The 23249-nt window shown below is 41.0% G+C and overlaps 4 protein-coding genes across 4 annotated transcripts in view; 2 read left to right on the top strand and 2 right to left on the bottom strand.

Annotated features, from left to right (window-relative positions):
* Positions 1-23249, top strand: part of LOC142367565 (putative 2-ketogluconate reductase) — a 379644-nt gene that overhangs the window by 276556 nt on the left and 79839 nt on the right. The gene's annotated exons all lie outside the window — the stretch shown is intronic.
* Positions 955-6591, bottom strand: sf3b4 (splicing factor 3b, subunit 4). The gene is made up of 6 exons (XM_075449374.1): positions 6521-6591; positions 5362-5490; positions 4700-5254; positions 3402-3566; positions 2810-2968; positions 955-1292 (listed from the first exon to the last, which is right to left on the bottom strand). The coding sequence occupies exons 1-6, from the start codon at positions 6552-6554 to the stop codon at positions 1123-1125; spliced, it is 1212 nt and encodes a 403-aa protein (XP_075305489.1). The 5' UTR covers positions 6555-6591; the 3' UTR covers positions 955-1122.
* On the bottom strand, positions 7659-16656 carry lix1l (limb and CNS expressed 1 like). The gene is made up of 6 exons (XM_075449833.1): positions 16109-16656; positions 13850-14013; positions 13524-13664; positions 12532-12627; positions 12107-12184; positions 7659-11814 (listed from the first exon to the last, which is right to left on the bottom strand). Exons 1-6 carry the CDS (start codon positions 16440-16442, stop codon positions 11563-11565), a joined length of 1065 nt encoding a protein of 354 aa, XP_075305948.1. The 5' UTR covers positions 16443-16656; the 3' UTR covers positions 7659-11562.
* LOC142367076 (type-4 ice-structuring protein-like) lies at positions 21632-23172 on the top strand. Its single transcript, XM_075448979.1, has 4 exons — positions 21632-21668; positions 22357-22425; positions 22518-22641; positions 22852-23172. Exons 2-4 carry the CDS (start codon positions 22377-22379, stop codon positions 23063-23065), a joined length of 387 nt encoding a protein of 128 aa, XP_075305094.1. The 5' UTR covers positions 21632-21668; positions 22357-22376; the 3' UTR covers positions 23066-23172.

The raw sequence follows: 23249 nt of genomic DNA, 5'->3' as shown, positions 1-23249 counted from the left end.
CGACTGGTAATTCTAAAAAGCAACAGCTCAAAGGAACACTGTGTAGCACTGCATAATGATGGGAAACACTGCCATTTCCAACACACCTGACTCTGAACAATTTAAAAAAGTAAAAGCAAATGAGATGACTGCCTTCAACACAGATTCCCAAGTTTTTGATATGCAGTATCTTTCTTGTGTACTTAGAATACACGTGGAGATTTCAACTGTGGGCTCCAGCTTGCGTCATTCACAATAAACTCAGTGCTGAGTCATTGATAAACTCAGCTGTCTATACCATCTATGAGAACATCAGGCATCCTCTTCATATTCTTTCCAAGTCCTGTGCGATAACAAAATATCAGGAAACCTTTCAAAAGTAATGCCAACACTATCAGAGGTTAACTTCTGCATCACATTTTACACTATAAAATGTCTTGGTTTCCAAAAATCCTCTGTCGCATGTTATTGTAGACGTTCTTTTTGCAATGGGCCTCAAGCAGCAGCCCCAAGCATCAGCTACTAAAGAACAAGTTGCTCTGATTTTTCCTCTGACCACGGAGTATCATTTAAAGGGAACGTTTTTTTTGTTTTTTTTTTAAACCTGAACCTTATTTCTGGCATAAAATTCATAGACTCAGATGAACGTGTTTTATGCCAAAAATAAGTTCCAGGTTTAAAAAAAATTAACTTACCCTTTAAGTGACCGTGACTGACTTCAGATTTCAGCAGTCCTACCTTGTTGCGTTGTCCGTTGCATAACCTGCTTATTTTAGCATTAAGCCACTGTCATCTTGGATCTTCTTTGAAACCAGAAAAGACCATGTTTGGAAAAGAGGATGGAGCCAGAGTGAAACCTGAAATCTGATTGGACAAAAAATACCCATCTTTAAGATCTACTGTTCAACATTAATCCTGTGTGGCTGTAAATCAACAAGATGATCAGAAATAATGAGGATATAAAACATCAAAAAGTTGTACTAAAAATTTTATTCGCCAAATGTTGTTCATCTGTACAAAGGGCAAAAAACAAACAGGTGGTTAAATTATTTTGACTTTTACAAACTCCAGACATCTAAACACGTATTTTTTTTTTAAAAAAAGAGGAAAAAATGGCCGACAGTTTCCGCAGTCTGACATGGATTACGATGGCATTGGGGGTCTCAGAGGAACCCGGGGAGGGGCACCTGGGGGCCTCGGTGGCATCGGGGGTCCTCTCTGGAGAAAAGGAGGCGGACGAGGAGGACCAGCACCGTAGCCAGGCGGAGGCATGGGAGGGGGAGGCCCTCTCATACCTGGAGGCACAGGGTGACCTGAAGGAGACAAAGAGGGTGGGGTCACAACCTGTAAAAACCTTACACACACACTCTAAAAACATGTCATCAACTGGAAACGAACCCCACTCTCCTGGGTGAAACCTTCTTGTCCGACTCGTTTATCCACAAAAACCTACGCTTTGCAGACGCTCTTCATACTTATTCACATAATCCTTTGCTTTATCAAATCATCACACACAAAACATCCCAGCCTGAAAACAGAACCAAGGGGGGGTGCAGGCATCTGTTTTCCAATCAAATTACTTCAACTGCAATTCGATCCAAGTTGACTATGGAAACTTTGCTAAATGATGGCATGGAATTACTGCCTACCCCAGAAATAAGAAGAGCACTGAAAGATCCAATTTGACAACAGTCATGGGACCACATTCTGAAAACAGTCTGGAAACAAATGTATCATGGGTCATATCTAAGGACCACCTCCTCCCCTGACTTGACCCTGACATGAGGAGCAGAGTGTCACATTTCCGGTTTATGGAGTAAATACATCCTGTAAAAAGCAGCTTCCTAACTCACAGGATCTTGCCTTTTCGGTCATGTTCCTGCTTATCCATTTAGGTTTATCTTTGCAGTGACTGAATACAGCAGCTGCGGCCATAAATGTGTGCCGCTGGTCCTGGGAGTGATCTTTTAATTGACCTTGACTCAAGCGACACGCATTTTTGCTCATGACAACTGCAGGCTGCACGGGCTCTCTGTGTAACGTGGTCAGATCACAACAGTAAGACGCTTTACATTTTCTGTAAAATTGCCATTCATTTCCTTTCCTGATAACATCCCCAGACGGCAAAATCCGACTGAGACAGCATCTAAACGTCAGCAGGCCACTGAATCTGTGGCAATACCATAGATGACATGCACTGGAACCACACTGAAAGCGCTCGATTTACGTAGAATAACTGTTGGATTACAAAAATAAGTGGCACAAGATAAATAAGTTAGCAGACATCTTAAACGTTTATGTGGCATTTTAATCACCCGGATGTAACATTCACAGAGAGCTTCCTGTCTTTATTTCTGTAGCTGCGAGCGCAGATGTGTGTTATCTGAATAACAATCCTGTTGAGGTATATCATGTACACACATGATGTCACAGAAACACAAATACACCCTCCGTTGCTCAGCTCACAATGAGCCGTCTATTTGCAATATCGGCTGGCAACTGAGATCAGATCACGGGTGGTCACTCGGCACACGTATGGGGACACGTTTTGTGACAGCGATTACCCAGGATGCTTTGTTATACCACGCCTGAAAAGCTTCCAATAATGCTAGATCTCATGCCTAAAATGTTACTTATTTGTATATTTCAGAGTTTTATAGTTTGTTGCTCAAAATACGCTCCATCGTCTGTTTCAACACTCCACAAATGTTATTCAATCTTTCTTTTACCTGGAAACTGCTTTGTGGCATTTTCTCTCATTTGTGAGATGAAGAGAAACTTTTTTCATTTTTCGGACGACAAAGACTTGACGAGGTGCCACAGTACTTACCCATGGGAGGTCCATACGGTGCTCTGGGAGGCATGCCCATAGGTGGGGGTGGAGGCATGTTGGGGGGAGGCGGAGCCCGTTGAGTTGATCCCGGTGGCGCAGGAAGGGGAGGCACCATGCCAGGAGGAGCGGGAGGCGGCATGGGCATCTGAGGCATACCTGTGCGGCAGAAACAGAGCGTGTTCAGGCTTATTGTTTTAATGTCCGACCAAGAAAGTTTGACCGAAACTCAGATATAGAAACAAGGTCGCAACAGGAAGTGATGACTGCTGTTAATGGTTGATAACACTTTATACCCAGATTCACGTGTTTGGCAGTTTCTGCTTTTTTTTAATACTAAAAGTTAACTTTGTCAAATCTTATATTTACAGTGAATATGTAACTTACTGCTTATCTTTTGTGATGCTTTTGGCAATTATTTCACACAGCCAGCTAACATTAGAAATGGCTCTATGGATATGTAGCAGTTATAAAACACCAGACTTTATGGACACTCCTCTGTTTACAGCATTGAACACAACCACTACAGAAAATTGAAAATATCTATTTGAATCATAAGCATGGATACAGATTTAAAAGCACTAAGTCTCACCTGGATGCATATTGCCAGGGAATGGTGGGGGTCCAGGTGGAGGGCCACCACCTCCCTGTTGGTTCGGTGCCCCTCCTGTTGGGGGCATGGACATATTCGGAGGCATTGATGGAGGCATCGATCCAGGGGGAGGAACTGGAGGGAATGCACCAGGAGGCGGCAGGCCTGCACAGGAAGCAGGTTTTATTTGCAATTATTCATATATTCTTTTTTTTTTTTTCATTCTACCAAAGCAAAACAGACTAATGATTAGTTAAATATTCACATTTCATTAATATGATACAATTCATTCAAGTGCTAATATCTCAATGCAATGCTGACAAAAAAAAAAAAAAAAAAAAAAGAGGAGATACAGGCTCAATTCTAATCCGGTACCTACACAAGTCTTTAATAAAATAACTCATAAGCCTGTATTTTGCCAGAGACCAATAAAGCAGCAGTTGTTAAAGGTACAATACTCACAGCACAACACAAACAAAGTAAAGAAGTAATCATAAACACACTGCATAACTTACAAGGATGTAACGCAATTTCAAGGGCTGCATTTCAAAAGCACATCTAAAAGATCGTAACAATACACATGGTTACTATTACTGGTATCCTTATTATCACCGATGGTGCTGGTAAGAAAAGAGAACAACTAGAAAAACTAGGAATGAAGATGCACTGTGGAATCTCAGAACAATAGCTCATTCATTATTGTTGATGCAGAAATCCTTCAGAAGTTAGGGACAGCAGTATAAATCGTTGCCTGTAGGCAATGACTTCCTGCTTCCATTGGAGAAGGACGACGGCTCACCACAGCTTGCTGGTGCATTTCTAATCGAGACCCTCAGCAGCGAATGTGATTTGATGTGGAGTTACATTAGTCATGTCGCAGAAGTGTGCAGTGGTCAGACTGGAATTGGACCTTAAGAGTTTTTGTTTCAACACAGGATGTATTCAAGGTTTGTACTAAGTCACTTCAGTTTCTGCAGAACCTAAAATATATTGCAAGACTTGGAGCAAAAAGCCATTTTGTACATGTTTACAGTAGTACTGCGTGAACAGTAATGAACCGTGAGTATACATGTGTATCTATTTAATCAGGAATCGATCTAAGGGTCGCTTAAAAATGCAGGTGAAACATTTCCTCTGGAGACATGCGTGTAAACGGTTACTTAGAGTGTGTTTTGTTTATATTTCATTGCCCTACTATGCAGCGTGGCTGAAATGGTGCAACACACTGCAAGAATGATTAACAACCACAACAAAAGATGGTGATGAAACCACATGCAAGAGACAAGACAACTACCTACCAGAGAGACCTGGAATACCAGGAATACCAGCTCCTAGGGCGGTCAGGACCGGCGTTGGAGCACTCGGTGGTGGCGGGGCGTCGGCAAACAGCTGATGCGGCCTGTCAGCCTGGGAGAGAGGGTTCTGTGCAGCCAGGAGTCGCTCTGCAGCAGAGCCGTGGCGCTCTCCTTTAGAATCTTTCTTGAAGGCGTATGACACCGTGATGGGCCTGTTGCAGAGGTACTGGCCATTCATGGCCTCGATGGCGGCATCTGACGCATCAAAACTGGCAAAATTGATGAAAGCATAACCCTTGGAGTTGCCGGTGTCTGGGTCTCGCATGATCTTGGGCGTTTGGAGAATCACACCGAACGCACTAAATGTGTCATAGAGAAGTTTTTCGTCAATCTCCGGGTCCAAGTTACCAATGAAGATGTTCGCACCAACATCCAGGTTTTTATTGTGAGCCGAGGCCTTATTGACCCTAATTGGTTTGCCATAGAGCTTGATCATATTCATGATTTTAATGGCATAGTCAGCATCCTCTTCACTAAGGAACTCCACGAAGCCATAACCTGAGAGAAGTAAAAATTTATGTTCATTACTCATCGCAATGTTTTGGGGAAAAACACTTCAGAGGTTGTATTCTACCTTGAGCTACAAAAAGTTCCTCAATACTCACCTTGGTGTTGGCCTGTGACCCGGTCTTTGGGCATGTGTGTGTTGACCACAGGACCAGCCTGCAGGAAGAGCTCCCATAGTAATGGCTCTGACACCTTCTCATCCAAGCCACCAACATACACGGTAGCATCTGAAAACAGAAGGTTACCCTTCATAAGGAGAAGCTTGGACCAAGGTAAAAAATGTTTAAAAAAAAAAAAAATACAGTCCTATGGAGATGCTTATTTTCCAACTGACACTTATTTGCCTTTTATACAATTAAAAGTTCTTATTACAGGTTCAGAAATGCCTTGCATGGTTTTGAATAATCTGCAATACTCCGAATACTTTCAAAAAGAATTCGGTAACCTGTGACAGAGCTATAATAATTTACTCACTTTTAATAGAAACAACTGTACTGATTAATGAAAACAAGCTGGTTGGTCTGGTTACATTCTTTGTACACACACACTTATACCAAATAAGTAATTTCATTAGGTTGTATTCAGTTTTCCTTTCCCTATTTGTTCCATACATATAAAACGTTCCCAGAGTCTTTCAAGAAATATTAAAATTTTACTTTCACTCGCAAATATTTGAATTAAATGTACACATAGGAAGCTCTGCAACACGACTGCTACAAACTGATCGCTGAAAGATTATAGCATCTTAGTTGTCTGGCAAAAAATATTCAAAAGGCACGTTATTCGCTTTTATATTGTAGAGACAACAAATGTAACTATTGCTAATTCGCTAAATGGTATGCTTAAATAGTCTACCATCGCCAAATTACAAGGCTGAGTTCTGCTACATGCTACGCTACTAGCTACTAGGGCTAACTTTAGCTTTTTAAAACAACACTCAGGTCTGCTTCTGCGTTATAAACATCCGTAATCCTGTCATAGTTTAAAAAGACCCCTATAATTACATTTATCGTAACGTGTAACTTGAATTAATCGTCGTTTCTTTTTTTAAGTTAACAGATTTGCCAAAGTAGCCACAAGCTAAGCTAACGACACTTGAATACTTCCATGTGTTCCACCGGTCCACAAATTTCTGGCTAACTAGGTGGACAACGTTGCTCGGAAAAGGCAAGTTAACAACTGAAAGTGTAGCCAATTTACACATTTCTTAACAGGTAAGACATATGAATGAAAAAGGAGCTTAAATGGTGGAGTTACCTTGGTTTCTTTCTGAGATTGGTCCCGCTGCCATGTTGAATGACCAACGCAGGGGGAGCGTTGTCACGATAAGTCCCGCCTCTTCCGGTGTGAAGGTGCAAAGCAGTGAGTTGTTTGAGACGTATTATAGCATATAAGCAGCATGAACTTTGATATATAAAAAAAAAATGTTTTGTTATGACAATCAGTGGTTGTCTTGGCCATCGTAAATGTTTTTCATGATTTTTTTAAATATATATTTATATATATTCAACATCAAGTTTCAGAAACTCAGAGGAAAACCATCAGAGAAACCAGGTAAATAATTAGCTCCTCTTCTTTTTATAAGGCTCTGATTCTGCCCATTTCTGTCATTTTGACTTGAAACATTTAAAGGAAAACACCTGCTCCAGGAACACATTCCCATGAATCTACACAGCCTACAGTTTTAAGAATAAAAAAAAGTAACTCTGTGGTGTTTACATAATTCTTAGGTGAACTTCAGGTTTTTATTAGACAAGAGACTACAATATTACTAGAATGTGCAAAGATGATATGTTAGACACAGCACAAAATGTAAAATGTGAATCAGTAAATCACTTTCTTAGAAATGATAAATAAACATGAAATAAACATGAGAAGCAAACACAAAAGTAAGTAGGTCTTGACCAGGTCTAATTTTTTTTTTTCTTTCTCTTTGAGAAATTGATGGCAGCCATGACATGCAGTTTGTCCTGTTCCACAATGTAGCCTCGGCCAAGCTCCTTGTTGTTCTCATCCCGCATCTGGTTTGGTAGAACCATGGTCTTTGCAATCTTTTCCAGCTTGTTACAGCACTCTTTCCTCCCCCTTTGCCCAGAAAAGACCCAGGGTTTGAGCTCAAACCCGTCAGTTTTCAGGATCCGTTGTCTGTGAATCTTTGATAAGACGGCTGAATGAAAGCTTGGGCACAGTTGGGCACAATTACAACAATTGAAATTTTTATGGAAAGCCAAAAAAAGAGAAAATAAAACCACATATCTATGAGTCAGGCTTTAGATCGACAAGGGGTCCATATTCAGGGATAGTGACACAGTAATTAATGGGGAATTAAAACAAGTAATTATAAAATGATAACAAAAAGCTAAGTTGCATCGAACAATGAAAACAAGAGACATGACAAAGTCGCAAACATTTTAATCAACCGATTTAATACATATACATATAAATCTACTAGTATAAACATGGATTACAAAACGTTCGTAGAAAATACGTACATTTAGGGCCTCGACAAAGATTTTTATAAAACAATACTGTATAGAATATGAAAAGTACAAAAACGAGACCGAGCACATCATGCAACAATGCCAGAGAAGTCAAAAAAAAAAAATGTTTTCTTTGTAAAATGAAAAGAAAACAACAACAAAACTAAAAAAATCCTTCGCTGGATAACCATCTCAAAGAAAACTCATTTGAATGAAGAAGGCTGAGATTAATGCTTTTAGCTACAAAAATAACACTTGCGGAGCGTTTTGATTGAAATTAAAATTGAGAAAACACAATTCGAGATCTCCAGCCTCGTTCAAACGACCGTTTAGTTTCTACTCGTTTATTTCAATTTTTGTTCAATGGCTCGTGAGAAAGTACAATCACTGAATGAAAAAGCACTGAGAATCTGAGAAGGCGTGTAGTTAAACGGATAAAGTCTATCAAAAGAAAGAAAGGAAACTGACATTAAAAGGGTGTGTGTGTGGGGGGGTGGGTTGGTAAAAAGGTTCATGAGGTAAAAGTGTTCATTACATTTGAACTTATCACTGAGGACATTCAACATGTTTACAAGCTGAGTAATGAACTAGTGGCATGTGTTTATAAAGTTATACTAAAGTAGGCCTTTTTCAACAAATCCTTCATAATTAAATGGCACGCTATATATCAAAGGAATTATCCGACGTATTGACTTGGATGAGAAGATTAACACCAGTTAGCTGATTTTTTTTTTCTTGACTGGCACCAGTTGCTATGCAACCAGCGCAGACTCCAGACAGTGTCCACAAGCAGATATACCCGAGTACACATTAAACTCATTGATACTGCATGTTAAGGATGAGCTTTAGTGGAGCGGTTTTGTCAGCGTTGGGCAGAGCCGAAACGAGTCAAATCCATCTGCTTCCAGACTTGATGCCAAGCTAAGATAACTCGCCGCAGGCTGCAGGGGTGGGACAAATTCATTACTTTGCAAGTCACAAGTTAGTCTCAAGTCTCTTGAAATCCCAAGTCCAGACTAATACATCCCAAGTCCAAGTGTTGAACTTTGAGTTTCGAGTCCCTTAACAAGTCATCCAAACAGCAGAGTGTGAATATATTAACTTTACACAAACTGTTGTTTTTTTTCTGTTTTAACTTGTTTTTTTCTCCACTCACTTTGAAAAGGTGAAAAGTAGCACTTTCATGTTATAGAGAACTACTGAGCAATAACCACAGACTGAATTTAGTAGGTTTCTGCTCAGTCTTGTCTTTAACAGAACATCTACAGTATAACGCTGTCTTTCTGAATCTCGAGGAGCTTTTATGAATGAACCTTTTGTCCCTTTGAAAGGTAAAAGCACACGGACATAACATCCCGACTGAAAGGGATACCCACGCATGTGATTCATCCACTCTTAGTGGCCTCCAGTGATACTGTAAATCTATGCTATTTATTTTTCAATTCGGTGCAAATTAAACTACCTTTGGTATATTTTTTAACCCACTGCTCCTCGGTACTGCGATGTGAATATCTTTGTGTCGGGATTGGTTTGGAAAAAGGGCCTTTTTTTCTTTTCTTTTCTTTTTTTTTTTAAACATAGCAGAGGCAGCAGCTCCATGTCATAAAAATCAGTAAAGCTGTATCTGTATAACAGTGAATGTGATATTAAGCGTCATAACATTTGAGTAGCGTTAAATTAATTAAATGTTTACCTCCAACTAGACGGCCCTGCCAGCAGAGAGGTGTCGAACAAACCCAGATAAATAATAATAAATCCATTCCTTTTGCACTTCCTGGGTCATCTGTGTTTGGGATGTAAAACTCCATTATTATTCCAGAGGGAGCTGTTACACTCAAATGTTGTGTTCACTGTCATCACAGAACCATTTTTATTCAAGAGATCTAATTTTTTCTTCTTTAAATTCATTTCTCCCTGACCCGCTCCCGACCCGGTACCGGCCCTAAGCCTGGTGGCTGAGGACTCCTGAGCTACTTTATCGGTCACTGACTCAAGTCCAAGTGAAGTCACAAGTCTTCAGTCTTTAAGTCCAAGTCTTTAATTTTGCAAAGCAAGTCTGAAGTCAACAAACTTGAGACTCAAGTCCGAGTGAAGCCCGAGTCGTGCAGTTTGGGTCCACGCCCCCCGGCTTCAAACATTAATGAGGGTGACGTTAATCTTCTCATCTACTTCTTCAAGCAAATATTCTCAAATTATTCCATTAGAACACTGTGACGGTAATTTAGCATCTAATTTTCACATTTAAAGACTAAAAATAAAAGCTCTTTTTCTTTTAAATACCCCATTGAATAAGATCAGACATTTTTCTCTTTTTCTTTAAAAGGTCTTAATAAAACTACATGTAACCAATGTAATAAAGGCACGACGTCTCAGAGGGGAGAAATGCCAACAGAACAACAAAAGCTGCTTTAACATTAATCATATCCCTCTTCTTTTCTTAATTTGCCTCCTCTTAAAATTTGGAGTAATCAGTTTCTGCTGTTGGCAGTTTCGCATTCAGCAGCCAGAGTGAGCCTCCCCGCTGTTTAACTTTCCAAACTTCTGCCCGTATTTCCCTCAAAAAACAAGAGCCGCACATCAATTAAACTCTCGCCTCGTTTCACGTGGGGTCTTTAAAAGGCTACTCATCGACAAGCCTTCATTTCTGTGTTTGTTTAAAAATACGTTTCAGATACACAAAGAAATATAAAGATTTCACAAAAAGAAAGGGTAATAAGTGCGGGTTACATTACATGTTTATCATCTGTGGACATAAGAGAAAAAAGAACAACTTTCCCCTCGAGCAGCTTAAACCAAGTTTGAGACTCCAAATTAATTTTTTGGCCATATTTTCACTTCCCAGCCATTCACTTCCGTCCTCACGAGCACCAAACCTTTTTTAAACTTCACACGGCAAACACAAAATGTATCACAAGAGTAATCTTATGGTGTAACAGAGTTGCTTTGTAGGTCCTTTAGTTGGTAGCGCGCTTAAAAGCATACATTCGGCTACTGTCAAGGTCACCAAGCGCACAACAGATTCTAAAATAGCCAAAAGCCTTCACAAACAAAAAATAATAATAAACAGGACAACATATCCAAGGTTCGCCATCTGATTTTTGTAAAAACCTGAGCTGCTGTCAGAGCAATCGGTCTTCTGCTGACATATTTTACAAAGTACCCACAAATCATTATTCACGTTTCAAAGCTTTAGTGGAGCTTTTGAAAGCTTATTCTAGTGTCGCTTTAGTTTCAAATGTCACACGTTTGCAAAGAAACCGGTAGGATTTGTGTTCACCACGAATGTTTTTCTGTCTGCCTGACCTGCTGCGTCTGTGTTTATGTTTAGGAATCGTTTTTTACCGAAGAGTAGAGGCGACACCTTTTCGCATTGTTACATGCAAGCAAACTCATCCAAAAGCCTTTAAGAAACTCACAGGTGTGAGGTGACCTAAACTCCATGCGTGTTTGGTTTTATGGGTCATGTTCCATACATTCACTGACCAGCGTGGAGTAAGGACTACTTTTTATATATGCGGTGGGAAATAATGTAAAATAATTTTTTTTTAAACTGTAAACACCAGGCAGGTGGTATGCCAAGCACTCTTTCTTACAGGCGTTTAAAAAGAAGCATCTTGTGATTAGTAGGCACACAGAGGTAACGGCTATAGCGGCGAGTGTTTGTTTTGTTTTCTGGACAGCTGTGCATACTGTAAGTCAAGGCCCTGATTACCTGGTCCTTGTGACAAGACAAAACCGTCAAAAGTTCAAAGAGAGTGATCAGCGCTGTTACCGGGAATCCTACGGTGTGGCGACGCCATGTTTTCTCCACAAAGCTCTTTAGTGTGAGGGCAGAGTGGCGGCGTTGGCCGCGGTGAGTTGACCCACAGCTAGCATCAGGATGTCTTTCTTCTCTTTGTAAAAACGGAGTTCTCGGCCCGCCAGCCTGGCGTCCTCCAGTTCTCGTTCCGTTGAGGCCAGCTCCTGCGCGATGGTGCTCGCCACGCTCTGCTCTCGGTTCACCCAGTCGGCTGCCATCTGGGTGCGCATGTCGTCATCCAGAGCCCGGTGGGAGTAGTGAGCCAGCACCTCCTGGAAATCCAGTCACATCAGAGTCAGCTAATAGCGACATCTTCAATATCCATCTGTTTTTGAACCAATAAATAACTAAAACGCACCTTTTGTTTAGTCTATAACAGAATTTAGAACGTTTAGTTTTGTGTGCGTTTTTCCCCCCAATCCAACAAACTTTTTGATATCACTGCTGCCACTGACAGCAAGAGGAAAGATGTCCCTGGACCAGCTCCAAAAAAAAGTTCTCTGTAGAAGCTAAAAGCCAACCCTGTGCTTGTATAATTGAAGCTGGTTTCGTGTCACACAGTACCTGTCGGGAACACTGTCGCTCTCTCATTGCTTTGAGGCTTCCATTCCAGTGCAGCAGCTGGAACACAGTCATCAGCTCCTGAAACACACACAAAAAACAAAAAAGAAACAAGTTAGCGAGAATGAGGCTCTAAACTCACTTTAGGACGTTCTAGCTTGAGTAACTGAACATTTTAAGCCACGTATGCTGCTTTCAGAGTTGCTGTTTCCAATTAGAAACATGGGTTAATATGTTGCAGTAAATGGTATAACCCTACTGTGAGGGTAAGAGGTGTCGTTGCTATACTACAAGCATACAAGCTAGAAATCTCTTAAAAATGTTGTTTATTTCTTGCTTTGTGTGTACAGACATTCTGAACTGAACACATGCCAAATGTTTCGACAGTATCTGAGCTCTGACACGTATAATGAAACCTTCGCATTCACCTGGAACTCCAGCATGGACTTTCCTTTGTTGGACTCGAGCATGAAGCGAAATGCCCCGATCCCAGTGTTGGGATTGTCAGCCTCTTCCCTGTTTCCCTGTAAAAACAAAGTGAATAAACAGCCCGGTTTCACAAAAAAAACAAGTGTAGAATGGCTAGATTTGGCCAAAGCATAGTCACATAGCAGTGGCGAGATAAAATCATGACGTGTCAGCGTTTTATGCAGCCATGGGATGCACTGACGCAACGTGTTTTCAAACCCAGACCAAGGATTTGTTTATTTCTAAACCAAACTGTTATTTGACTTATTTTAGTTTTTGGTCTCAACCCCTGACGTGTACTTTGTAGACCCGTTGCAGACATAAGTAGACGGCGAAACAGAAAAGTATAGGAACGTCAGAAAAAGTTGGTTTGGATGCAGATTAAACTCAGTCCACAGACTGTCACCAGGCATCATTTTGTGACTGTTCAAAGTAGCAGACATGGACTCTCAGTTTTTACAGTATTTGAGCCTTGCTCATGAAAGCGTGAGGACTTTGCGCTGCGGACCGAGTTAGGTCCTACGCATTCTGTAGCGAGACTGTGTCGAGTTCAAAGCCATTCGACCGCAGCTTACTTGCATAACTATGTAGTAACTGATGTTTGTTTGCCTATGAGTGCGATAAGACAAAAACTACAAAGACAAAATTCATGAAACTTGTTGGAGGAGTGAAGGCTGAATGAAGGAAGAACACATTCTGATTCAACTTGTTATGGGACAATATCCAGATATTTTTTTTTTTTGTGTTTAAGGTTTTATATCATAAACCTAATTGGAGAATTGCCATTGGAGAGGTCTGGTGCTCATTAGATACACTTTTAGTTGCCTTTTAATAGATTATACGTTTTTACTTTCAAGGCACAAACTCTTTGTATGCGTGGCGCATAAATATATAACACTTAAATCCAAGTCACAACAACTTCTGGTATTCAGTGGCACTTATTATGACTTACATTGAAAGAGGCCAGCGCCTCGTTCACGCTCTTCTCTATGAAGTCGTCCGTAATTCGCCGAGAGGGATGTTCATTGAAGACGGAGTTCATCAGAGCAATCTTGGCAGCGCTGCGCCTTGCCTCCGCCTTTGTTGGACAGAACTGTCCAAAAGTTAACGAGAATATGCACAGTCAGACGCACAGATGGAAAGACTGATGGGAATGAGTGTTTAGATCATACAGAATGAAAGATCTCTGAGACACAGCTCATCCACTGATGCTCGGTCTTAGAAAACAACATCTTTTTCTTTTCTTTTTTTTTTTTTTTTAAATCTCACACTGAGTACCTGGAAACTTCCGAAGCAGCTGCCACCTGGAAGGCTTACATAGCACACGTAAGGAGGGCTGTTAGACGGGACCATTTCATAAACAACCAGAGCTCCGTTCCGCAGGTCGGCCCCTCTGGTCTGCTTCATCTGCCAGAACTCCTGTAAAGCTTCCACCACGTTTACTGAGGGACACAAACACAAAAGGAGCCTCATCGCGTCGTGCCACATCAAACGCGTCTTTTCTCATGAGCACAGTTAACGTGTTTTCATCCGCCTTTGGCAGGGAAACAAACTCTCTGCAAAGGCAACAACAAGGCTAGAGGAAATTCTACATCACTCTCTCGTGTGAAAAAAATTATATTTCTTGTCCGTATAGGAAACAATAACAGAGCAGAGCAGTAAAACAGCTGAACCGAGTCATAAATGCTTGCTTGAATTTGGGGATTGGGTTTGTGCCTCCGCAGCCTTGTTTCACAGAGAGCGAAGCCTCTGTCAACAAACTGGAAGGCACGTTGCTCCAACATCAGAAATGTAAATCCCTTTAGAGCGCAATCCAAATAATTTATCGCGCTCACACTGAGGGGCAGTAAAACACCCAGTGTACACTGTCATCTTTTTGTTAGTAAGTCATAAAAACAGGTTTATGTGATCCTCTGATGTTTATAGACTCTTATCCACCCTGCACTAACCATCGGGGCGGCATCTGGTCCCAAAGTCATTCGGCAGCCTGACGATGTGTCCAACCGTGCAGCCAGATTCATAAAGAGGATATATTCTCAGCAACAAGAGGGCCTCCTACAACACATAGTCTGAGCCCCAGTCTCCACGTCATGGAATCAGTCACGGATTACAAACCAAGACCCTCAGACAGGCTAAATCAACACCTGGACAAACTGTGTAAATGTGAAGTCAGGGGAGCTGGAGCTGTTGTGCTCACACCAAATGCCGGTTCTGTGGAATGCAGATAGAGTTAGCTGATACACGTTGTTTCCCCAAAATGGGGGTCAAACCATGTGTTTTTTGCCAGTTTCTTGGCATTTCCTCAGCAAGAGAAGTGGAGTGACACAAGAAGCACTGGGAGACCGCGAAGGATCACATGTAAAAGTGGTGCAGCTTCAAACTCCGACTCACAAAGGGACAGTTTAACAGGATGTGATTTAGACTGTCAGCCCAGACATGTGTTTACGGCTCACTTTAACCTTCCACAGTCCTTTTAAAAATCCGAATTAGAATTATAAAAAGCCCATTTACAGCATATTGTGAGAGAAGTGCATTACTGCCAATCCCACTACAGCAATCATTTGCTAATGTTGAAGGCATTAAGCGGCCTAAATGGGACAGAGGAGGGACAAGGCTGTCAGTGCACGCAGGGACAATCTTTTGGAAATAAATCCTATTAGTGCACAGCAGGAACATTTGTCTTAGATCCAACTGCCAGTACTGGATCAGCTTTCAGTCAAATATTAGAGAGAGATGCAGCTCTTTCTGGTTTGATGGGGAAGTGAAGTTGAATTATGATGTAATAAATTAGTGAATATAAAAATAAATGTACCAAAGGTTCCTATTATCATATAAAAAAAATCATCATTGGGTAATATGATTTATAGCTTGGATTTCATACAAAATTACCCAATCGCACAGCTATTTCTCACTATTTGCAAGAGATTGATGTTGGGTTCCAATACAGCCCAAATCCAGCAAGCCAGAAGAAATAATTCAGGTATGACATGACATCTGGGTGCTGAAACTGAACCAGGTCTGAATCTCAACCACATTAAGTTCACAAAACTGTCTAAAGTCGGTTCCAAATGTGGCTTTAATAAAACCACTTGAACCCAACCTGTCCCAAATCCACAAAACAAAAACCTGACCTAAACTGGAAATCAGTGCTGGGTCCCAACAGAGTCGGCCCGATTCAGCTGACCTGAGGAATGTCAACATAAAACTGTAGGCCTAGTTTTTTATTTATTTTTCTATTGTCGCTGAATGCAATCCCACTGGTCTGAGGGTTGTTTATCACATTATAAAGTGATGAAGCCAATACAGCAAACATGAAAACTCGTGGTTAGTTCATCAGGTAAAAAAACCACCACAGAACATGGTCGCTTTCCCATGAATATTACAGGAATGTGTTTTTTTCCCGTCGCTCCAAACAAATGGCGCAGCTCAAAGTGGCTCTCCAAACTCCCCTCCCCAACTACAAACTGAAACTGTGTGACACGGATTACCATCTTTATCTCCGTGTTTGGCCTGGACACGACCACTACTGGACATTACCTCTGCCGTAGCCCTGCGTGTGTTTGGCGAAGCTGCGGACCACAGCCTCCACCGCCTCCTTCAGCACCGCCGGGTTCCCCTGGTGACCGCCGGCCCCCGGCCCCAGCCCGGCTCCCAGCCCGCCGTACAGGCTGTGGAGCTGCAGCGGCGGCGGCGGGGGAGGAGGCCCGGACGAAGCGGACAGTGACATCGATGGGGGCAGCAGCGGTGCGATGGGGACCGTCACCCCGGGCCGGAGAGAGGAGCGGAGGGTCCCTGTCGGTCCTGAGCCGAATCCGATGCCCGGCTGCAGCCTCTGAGGGCGGACACTGTCCGGGATAACGTGAGATTCCATTGTCCCGACGTAACGTCTGCGGAGTCCAGGTCAGGAGGAAAACTGTACCGATAAAACCAACAACTGCCGCTGAGAAACTCAGCTTACAAGGGGGAGCGAACAAAGCGTTAGTGGGGTTTCGTCAGTCACCGCCGGAATAAGTAGTTAGCGGTCGTTGTTTCGGCACGCACTGCTGCCGCTGCCTCGCATCCTGACTCTCTGGATTAGGCTGTGGGATTGTCAGTCAAATGATGCTTTCAGGGACCCCTCGGATGCTGCAGCCACATTCATGTGCAAATTGATGTTTGTTTGTTTTCTTGTTGTTTTGTTTATTCTTTGTTTTAATATACTCATTCTGCATACGTTATATTTTGTATTCATTCTGCTATCTGTGCAGCATATATTTGCATGCAAGTATTGTTTAATCTGTTGATCTGCACTTTTTTTGTCGCTGTTTGTTGTTACATTGACAATGTTATTTTTTTTTAAACTAGTAAGTCTCTTTTGGTTGTAATTGACACTACGTCTGCATCTATGGATAAAGGACGAATCGTTTTATTTCTTAACACCCCTCGAAAGAAAATTCTGCCTCACTGTGTGAACAGAATCAACTTGACTCAAAACATTAAGGAACGTTGACTTCAATCTTAAAACAGATTTTGCATTGTGCAAGGTCCACATTAATAGGTGATTATGCCAAACAGTGACTTTAAAGGTTATAAGAATAGTAGAAACACTGAATTTCCATTTATGTTTGCGCTTTTCAGGAAATAACTGCACCTATTTCCCGTTTTCCAGGCAATATATAAAGAAATTCGAGGTGACTCTAGACTTATTCCCAACACTGTATGTGATTTACATTAGTAGATAATGATTAAATATGCACTGTGACTTAAACTGACTATTTAAAGCCATGAAAAAGGTCTAGAAAATTATGTAACTTTGCAGACTAACTAGAAGCATATTGCAAGGAATTTGTGTCTGATATTGCGACTCTTAAAATGTCGGACCAACTTAAAACTACGTGTGTTTCAAATCGCCCTTGATTTCACAAAGTTGATTAATTGCTATGCAGTAAATGGTTGGAGGGGAGGTGATGGAAAGTTAGATATTTCCTCTAGGCTATAGTAAACCGTTTGTGAAACTGTATGGCATGCATGCTTCCAGAGTTGGTGGTTTCCGATATTTGCTGCAGGCCTTGAAAGCAGCAGTGGAAATATCATGCCAAGAAATCTGAGCCTCTTCTGTTCTCCTGTGGCAGCTACAGAGAACAACTACAGTGTGGCTTTACAGCCCCAGCTCTGCTGCTTCAAACATGTGATTTAACTTGGAAGAAGGGTAACTCAGTTTACTTGATAAAAGGGTGTAAAAGAAAAAAAACAGTCTTTACTCTTTGAAACAATTAAACATGTTGCAGATTTTGAAGTACTTAGGTGTAACTAAGAGTAGTTGGACCACCTACTTTGTGAAGAACAAAGACCAAAGGAAATGAGACCTCCTCTTGTGCTTCCTAAAAAAAAAAAAAAGAATTACTGCTTTCTGGATCTTGTGTAGTTTTTCATTCTTTCTGTGGTCTGGAAAGAGGCCCGTGTGAGGACCAGAGGAGGAGCAAGGGAGCACTTGAATAAATCTTTCTGAAGCTGAATCGGCATTGAAATTAAGATTCAACTCATCTGTTCCACAAAAAACATCTCTGAGAAATATAAAGCGGTATCAGAGACTTGGAAAATTTCATAGAAGCCAAGAAAACTCTAAAACCGTGCACACGCATGCCAAAGAAGTCAATCATATATCATAACTGTAATGAGTGTTTAACTCACTGGAGGGCGTCCTCTCAATTTAATATATCAGTTAATGACCTCAGCTATGCAGCTCGCTGGCTTAGGTTCATTTCCTCTCATGTTGATATTGTTCTCAAGCTGTCCAATGTCTAGTTTGTCCAAGTATATGTTTGTTTTTTACTCAGGATATTGTCATAGCAATAGACGGCGCAGCTCCATGATGGATCCTGCTTCCTTCTCTCTGTCAGTATAGAACAGTTTATGGTTATTGTAACCAGACAACATTATCATGTTGTTTAATAATGTAAGATGACTTGTTAAACGTTTATCTCGCAGTGGATGAAGTTCATTAACCCAAGTAAAGTATTTTTACAGTTTTGAGGTAATTCACTTGAGTACTACTTCACCAAAACCCCCTCATGTAACCCTTCTTTAAAAAAGAAAATCCAAACTAATCCTTTAACACCTCCCTGCTTCTTAAGTTCAGTCCCATATGTTGAAACCTAAGTAATTTGTATATTTCGGTAGTTTTACTTAATTAGAGGAGGTGAGTATGTATGTCTTCCTCCACAGTTTCAGAGAAAAACAAAGCTCTTCTTTACGTGTGTCAGACATTTTATTTTCATTTTAAACAGTTAATGAGCACAATATACCGCTGAAATCTAAGTCACCCAAAAGCTTCAGAATTTTTTTGTACTTTTGCAAACAGTACTGTGTGAGACCCATAATTTGTTCATATTTGGCCTCCAGTGAGCCTTATATTCTTTCAAAGTAGTCTCAAGTAATATTTCCCCAGGCTTTCTGATGGTCTGTTCAGTTTTTCTTCAGTGAGGATAATTCCATGATATCTAAAGGGCATGTAAACATGTAAGTGGGTACTAAAGCCTCTCAAAACTAGACCAACACAACCAGATGATGCAGTTAGGGATCAAATTCCTCTACATCTATAAACCCAACTGGACTGAAATGGGCCAAGCTTCAGTTGTACTAGCTGCACATGATGGATGTCTTTTCCAGGGACGTATGCTGTCAAGAAGTCATTCAACAGGGCGGAAAATGTGTAATGGACTGAAAATAAGCAACTACAGATCTTATGGAGGGATGAATCCTCTCCAGAGCACAGACCTCAACATTGTTGAAGCAGTCGTCTTGACAGAGAGTGGATCAAAAGGCAGCCAACATCCAAAGAAGAGCTTTCAAATGTCCTCCAAGAAGCCTGGAGAACTATTCCTGAAGACTACTTAAAGAAATGACAAGAAATCTTGTCTCAGAGGGTTCAGGCTGTGTTGAAGCATAACGGTGCTCATGCCAAATATTTAATTTCAAGCTCATTAGATTTGTACACTCTGTTTTAACCTCATATACAGGTTTCAATAAATCACTACACCTATATCAACAAACTAGGGGTCGCTTTGACATTTTTTGCACGGCACTTTAGATAATTCTTATTTCAGGACAAAACGGAACATTTTCACTGATTGCTGTCACAGTTCTTGTTAAGTGTGTCAAGCCTTATCTCACCCTGACAAGCCTATAAGCCTATAAGTTCTTACTGTAATACTGTAATCAGCAGGTCAAAGAAGTGTATCTAGAAAGCTTAATAACAAGAAACAGTCAAGGCCCATTTTTGTCTCTTATCGTTGTTAATGCAGACGTCTTTTACAATAAAGTCCTGTGGTAATGTTCAGTAAAAACATCCCTTTTTCTTAGCTTTTGCGCTGCTCTGACCGCGTCCTCCTGATGCAAACACTTCCATGCAGCAATCAGGTCGAAGTACCCTCACATGCCTTCCATTACCACAGAGGACATGCTTCTGTGTCTGGATTTCTTTTCAGTGGATGTCTTTGAGAGACATAAACAACCCCAGACTTTTTCCACTAGGGGAGTCCAGCCCGGTGATGAGCAGATATTGGACTCAGGGAACAATCTCGGTTTGGAAACACACTCCGGGTCCCACATCTGGTTTAGATTGAAGAAAAATCAAATTCTCAAAACTCCGGCGCAGACTTTTCCCACAGATGAACAGAAACTTTGGGTGTTTATTAGGCAGCGTGTGTTGTTTATGCCCCCCACTCACATATTTACATCCAAACATATGTGCTGAATTGTTTGTCACTGAACGGGGTGGAGCACGGCTGGAAATTAATTACTTTACAGCCACTGTAAAGATAATGTGTTGGATGTAAACCAGAGGTAAAAGGTTTGCATCCACATGAATGCGTGTGACATGCTTCTTCCCAAAGAGCAGCTGAATGACACGTTTTCTGAAAGTGTTTTGTTTCTATTAAATAGAAATCTCAGTCATTTCTTTTAATCACAAATGGACGCTCAAAGATTCGTTTTCAAAAGGCTTAAAAACTTATTTCATCAGTTGTTGGAGTGTGTAACGGGCCCAAATGCAACAAAGGCTTTCTAAGAATTCCATACAAACAACCTTTAGATAGCATTCCAACAATGCTCCTCAGAGGCTGAAATAACCTGAAACTGTCTGGAAACCTTTGGGGGAATATTCCCCCAGTGGGAATATTACAGAGACTGCTCTGTAAGGTGCATCATTCTTAGCCAACAAATCCACTCAGCACCCGTTGACATTTTTTACCCTTGTCTAAAGTGGTTCATCTTTATCAGAAGGTTCAGAAGGTCCTTTGTTCCCACAGCCATAAGGCTTTTTAGTTCTTCTCAAATTGATTGATTGATTGATTTTTTATTTATTTATTAAGTCATTTATTATTATTGTTGTTATTATTTATTAGTAGTATTTTTATTAGAATTGGTATTATTATTGTTGTTGTTGTTAATATACAATCATTGTAAATATTAATCGTTTTTTGAGCTACTTGACTAATTTGAATTTCCCCCATTAGGGGATGAATAAAGTATTTTTCTATTCTATTTCTATTCTATTCTATCAGAGGAACTTCACGTTGAACATAACTTACTTATCTTCATCATGCAAGTACGAGCAGAGCTAAAGAGCTCTAATCAACATCAGAGTCAGTTAAGCAAGCAAAACACCAGAAGAGGACAGAAACTTGAAAATATGAAGTGCGTCAGGACCTTAAAAAAAGTATCAACATCAGTGATAATAAAAAACTAAATAAAACAAGATAGTTTGTATAAATTCAAACCAGCAGCAGCAAATGTCTTTCCGAACAAGGTCCCAGTGTCGTGAAGATTGGTATTACTGATAATTAAGTGCCTTATTTAATCTATGAGATAAGATGCACCCCGTGCAGTCAGCAGAGGGACTGTTGGACTTTGGTTCAGTTTGGCCAGGTGGCACACAGAGCAGCAAGGGTAAGCACTGCGAGTGCCCAACCAGCAAAAACATCCAGTACTGTTCAGCTGCTTTATCTTATCCAATCAGACCTGCGTTACGACAGAGCTGCATCACTGTGTTGGACTATAAGAGGATTGAGAGTCCCGAACAAAGGCACCATCTGGTCCGAATTCCCCCGAAGAACAGGTGAGTCTCATTTTCTTATGGACTTAAACTGCTTTGATTTACTGAGGCACAAAACTTAAATCTTGTTTTTACTTTAAAATTACTTTTGACTTAAGAAGGAATAACTTATATTGATGTCTAACCTTTATTTAGTTGGTTATTTTGTTGTGGAAACAAGCGGTTGACCAGAGGAAATGTCTTTAGTCAGTGTCAAGTTATTTGCTTTTTCCTGAGCTGATGCATTTTCTTTTAAAGTCTAAAATGTAAGCGATTAAAATCAAGTCATACATTAATGGATAAGAGACACATTCATGGTAAAAAAAAAATACATGTTTTTTAAACATTTGAAGACAAAATTTTTAAAAAGTATATGTTTGTTTGGTTTAAACAAGTGTTGAATTCCAAAATGTTCCCAGTTTATTTGCCGGGTTGTGCCAGAGCTTGTGTTCACTTCAGCCGATGAAGAAGTTCATGTGTGGGGTTTGGACGAGTGCATTGTGACTCGAAATCTTTATCTTATGACCATGAGACAAGAAGTCAGACTGAGGTTACCAGTAAAGTTTTATCAGTGAGTCATCTACTTTAGCAACAGGAGGCTCTCCAACGCACAAATCCTGAAAAACAACCCCACACTGCGTTTTTAGAGTTTACTTCAGAACAAGTTATATTGCTTTTCAGTGTATTAATTGTAAAGATGTTTGTTTTCTAGGTCTCATCCCGTCATCAGCCATGAAATTCTCCCTCATTGCCGCCGTTGTCCTGCTTGCTCTGGCACATGGTACGGCCAGAGTTATGTATATTCACGGATTCTTCGATTGGTTGTGGGACCGCAAAACTTCTTTTTTAATGTCGTGTGTTTGTATCCCACAGGAAGCTTTGCACAAGATGCTGCTGATCTTGACAAGCTCAGCGCGTACTTTGAGGAGATTAAGGCCAAAATGACCCAGGATCTGAGTCAGATTCTCAGCAATCAAGACCTGGCCAGCCAGGCTCAGTGAGTAACAACCAACCACTGTCACCTCACACTTTTTGACACTTAATACCTGACGGTAAATTCCCATTCAGCATTTAAGTAAACCCAGCAGGGAAAAACAAGCTTTTCTTTTTTCTTTTTTTTCCCTTTTAAATCATTTTAATAGACTACTGATCTGGTCAGACACATGTATGACAGACATTCATAGCGATTTATCTTCTGCTCCCCCAGGACCTTCCTGGATGACAACAAGAAAACGCTGGAGCCCCTGGCTGCTCAGGTCCACGATCAGCTGAAGTCTGTTGCCACCAGCATGGATGACAAGCTCAGACCTCTGGCTGAAAGAATGCAAGGGGAGTTCCAGCCCATGATCGAAACCTTCCAGAAGCAGGTGGAGGACCTCTTCCAGAGAATGACCGAGCAGGGCAAAGCCATCGGCCAGTAAATGGGCGCTGAAGAGCTGGGCCGAGTTCAGGGAGCCTGAAGAGTGTTTGTGTGTCTGTCAACATCCGTCATCTCTGCAGCACAAAATAAAAATATGGAACACTGCAACAGCGTGCGTTTCATTTTTTGGGTTTACAGTGGTTTTAAAACGACTGGGAGATCTTCAGTTCTCTGTTCGAACAACA

The sequence above is a fragment of the Odontesthes bonariensis genome, chromosome 18, assembly GCF_027942865.1.
Source record: "Odontesthes bonariensis isolate fOdoBon6 chromosome 18, fOdoBon6.hap1, whole genome shotgun sequence".
NCBI lineage: Eukaryota > Metazoa > Chordata > Actinopteri > Atheriniformes > Atherinopsidae > Odontesthes > Odontesthes bonariensis.
This window is presented reverse-complemented; position numbering and strand designations above follow the sequence as displayed.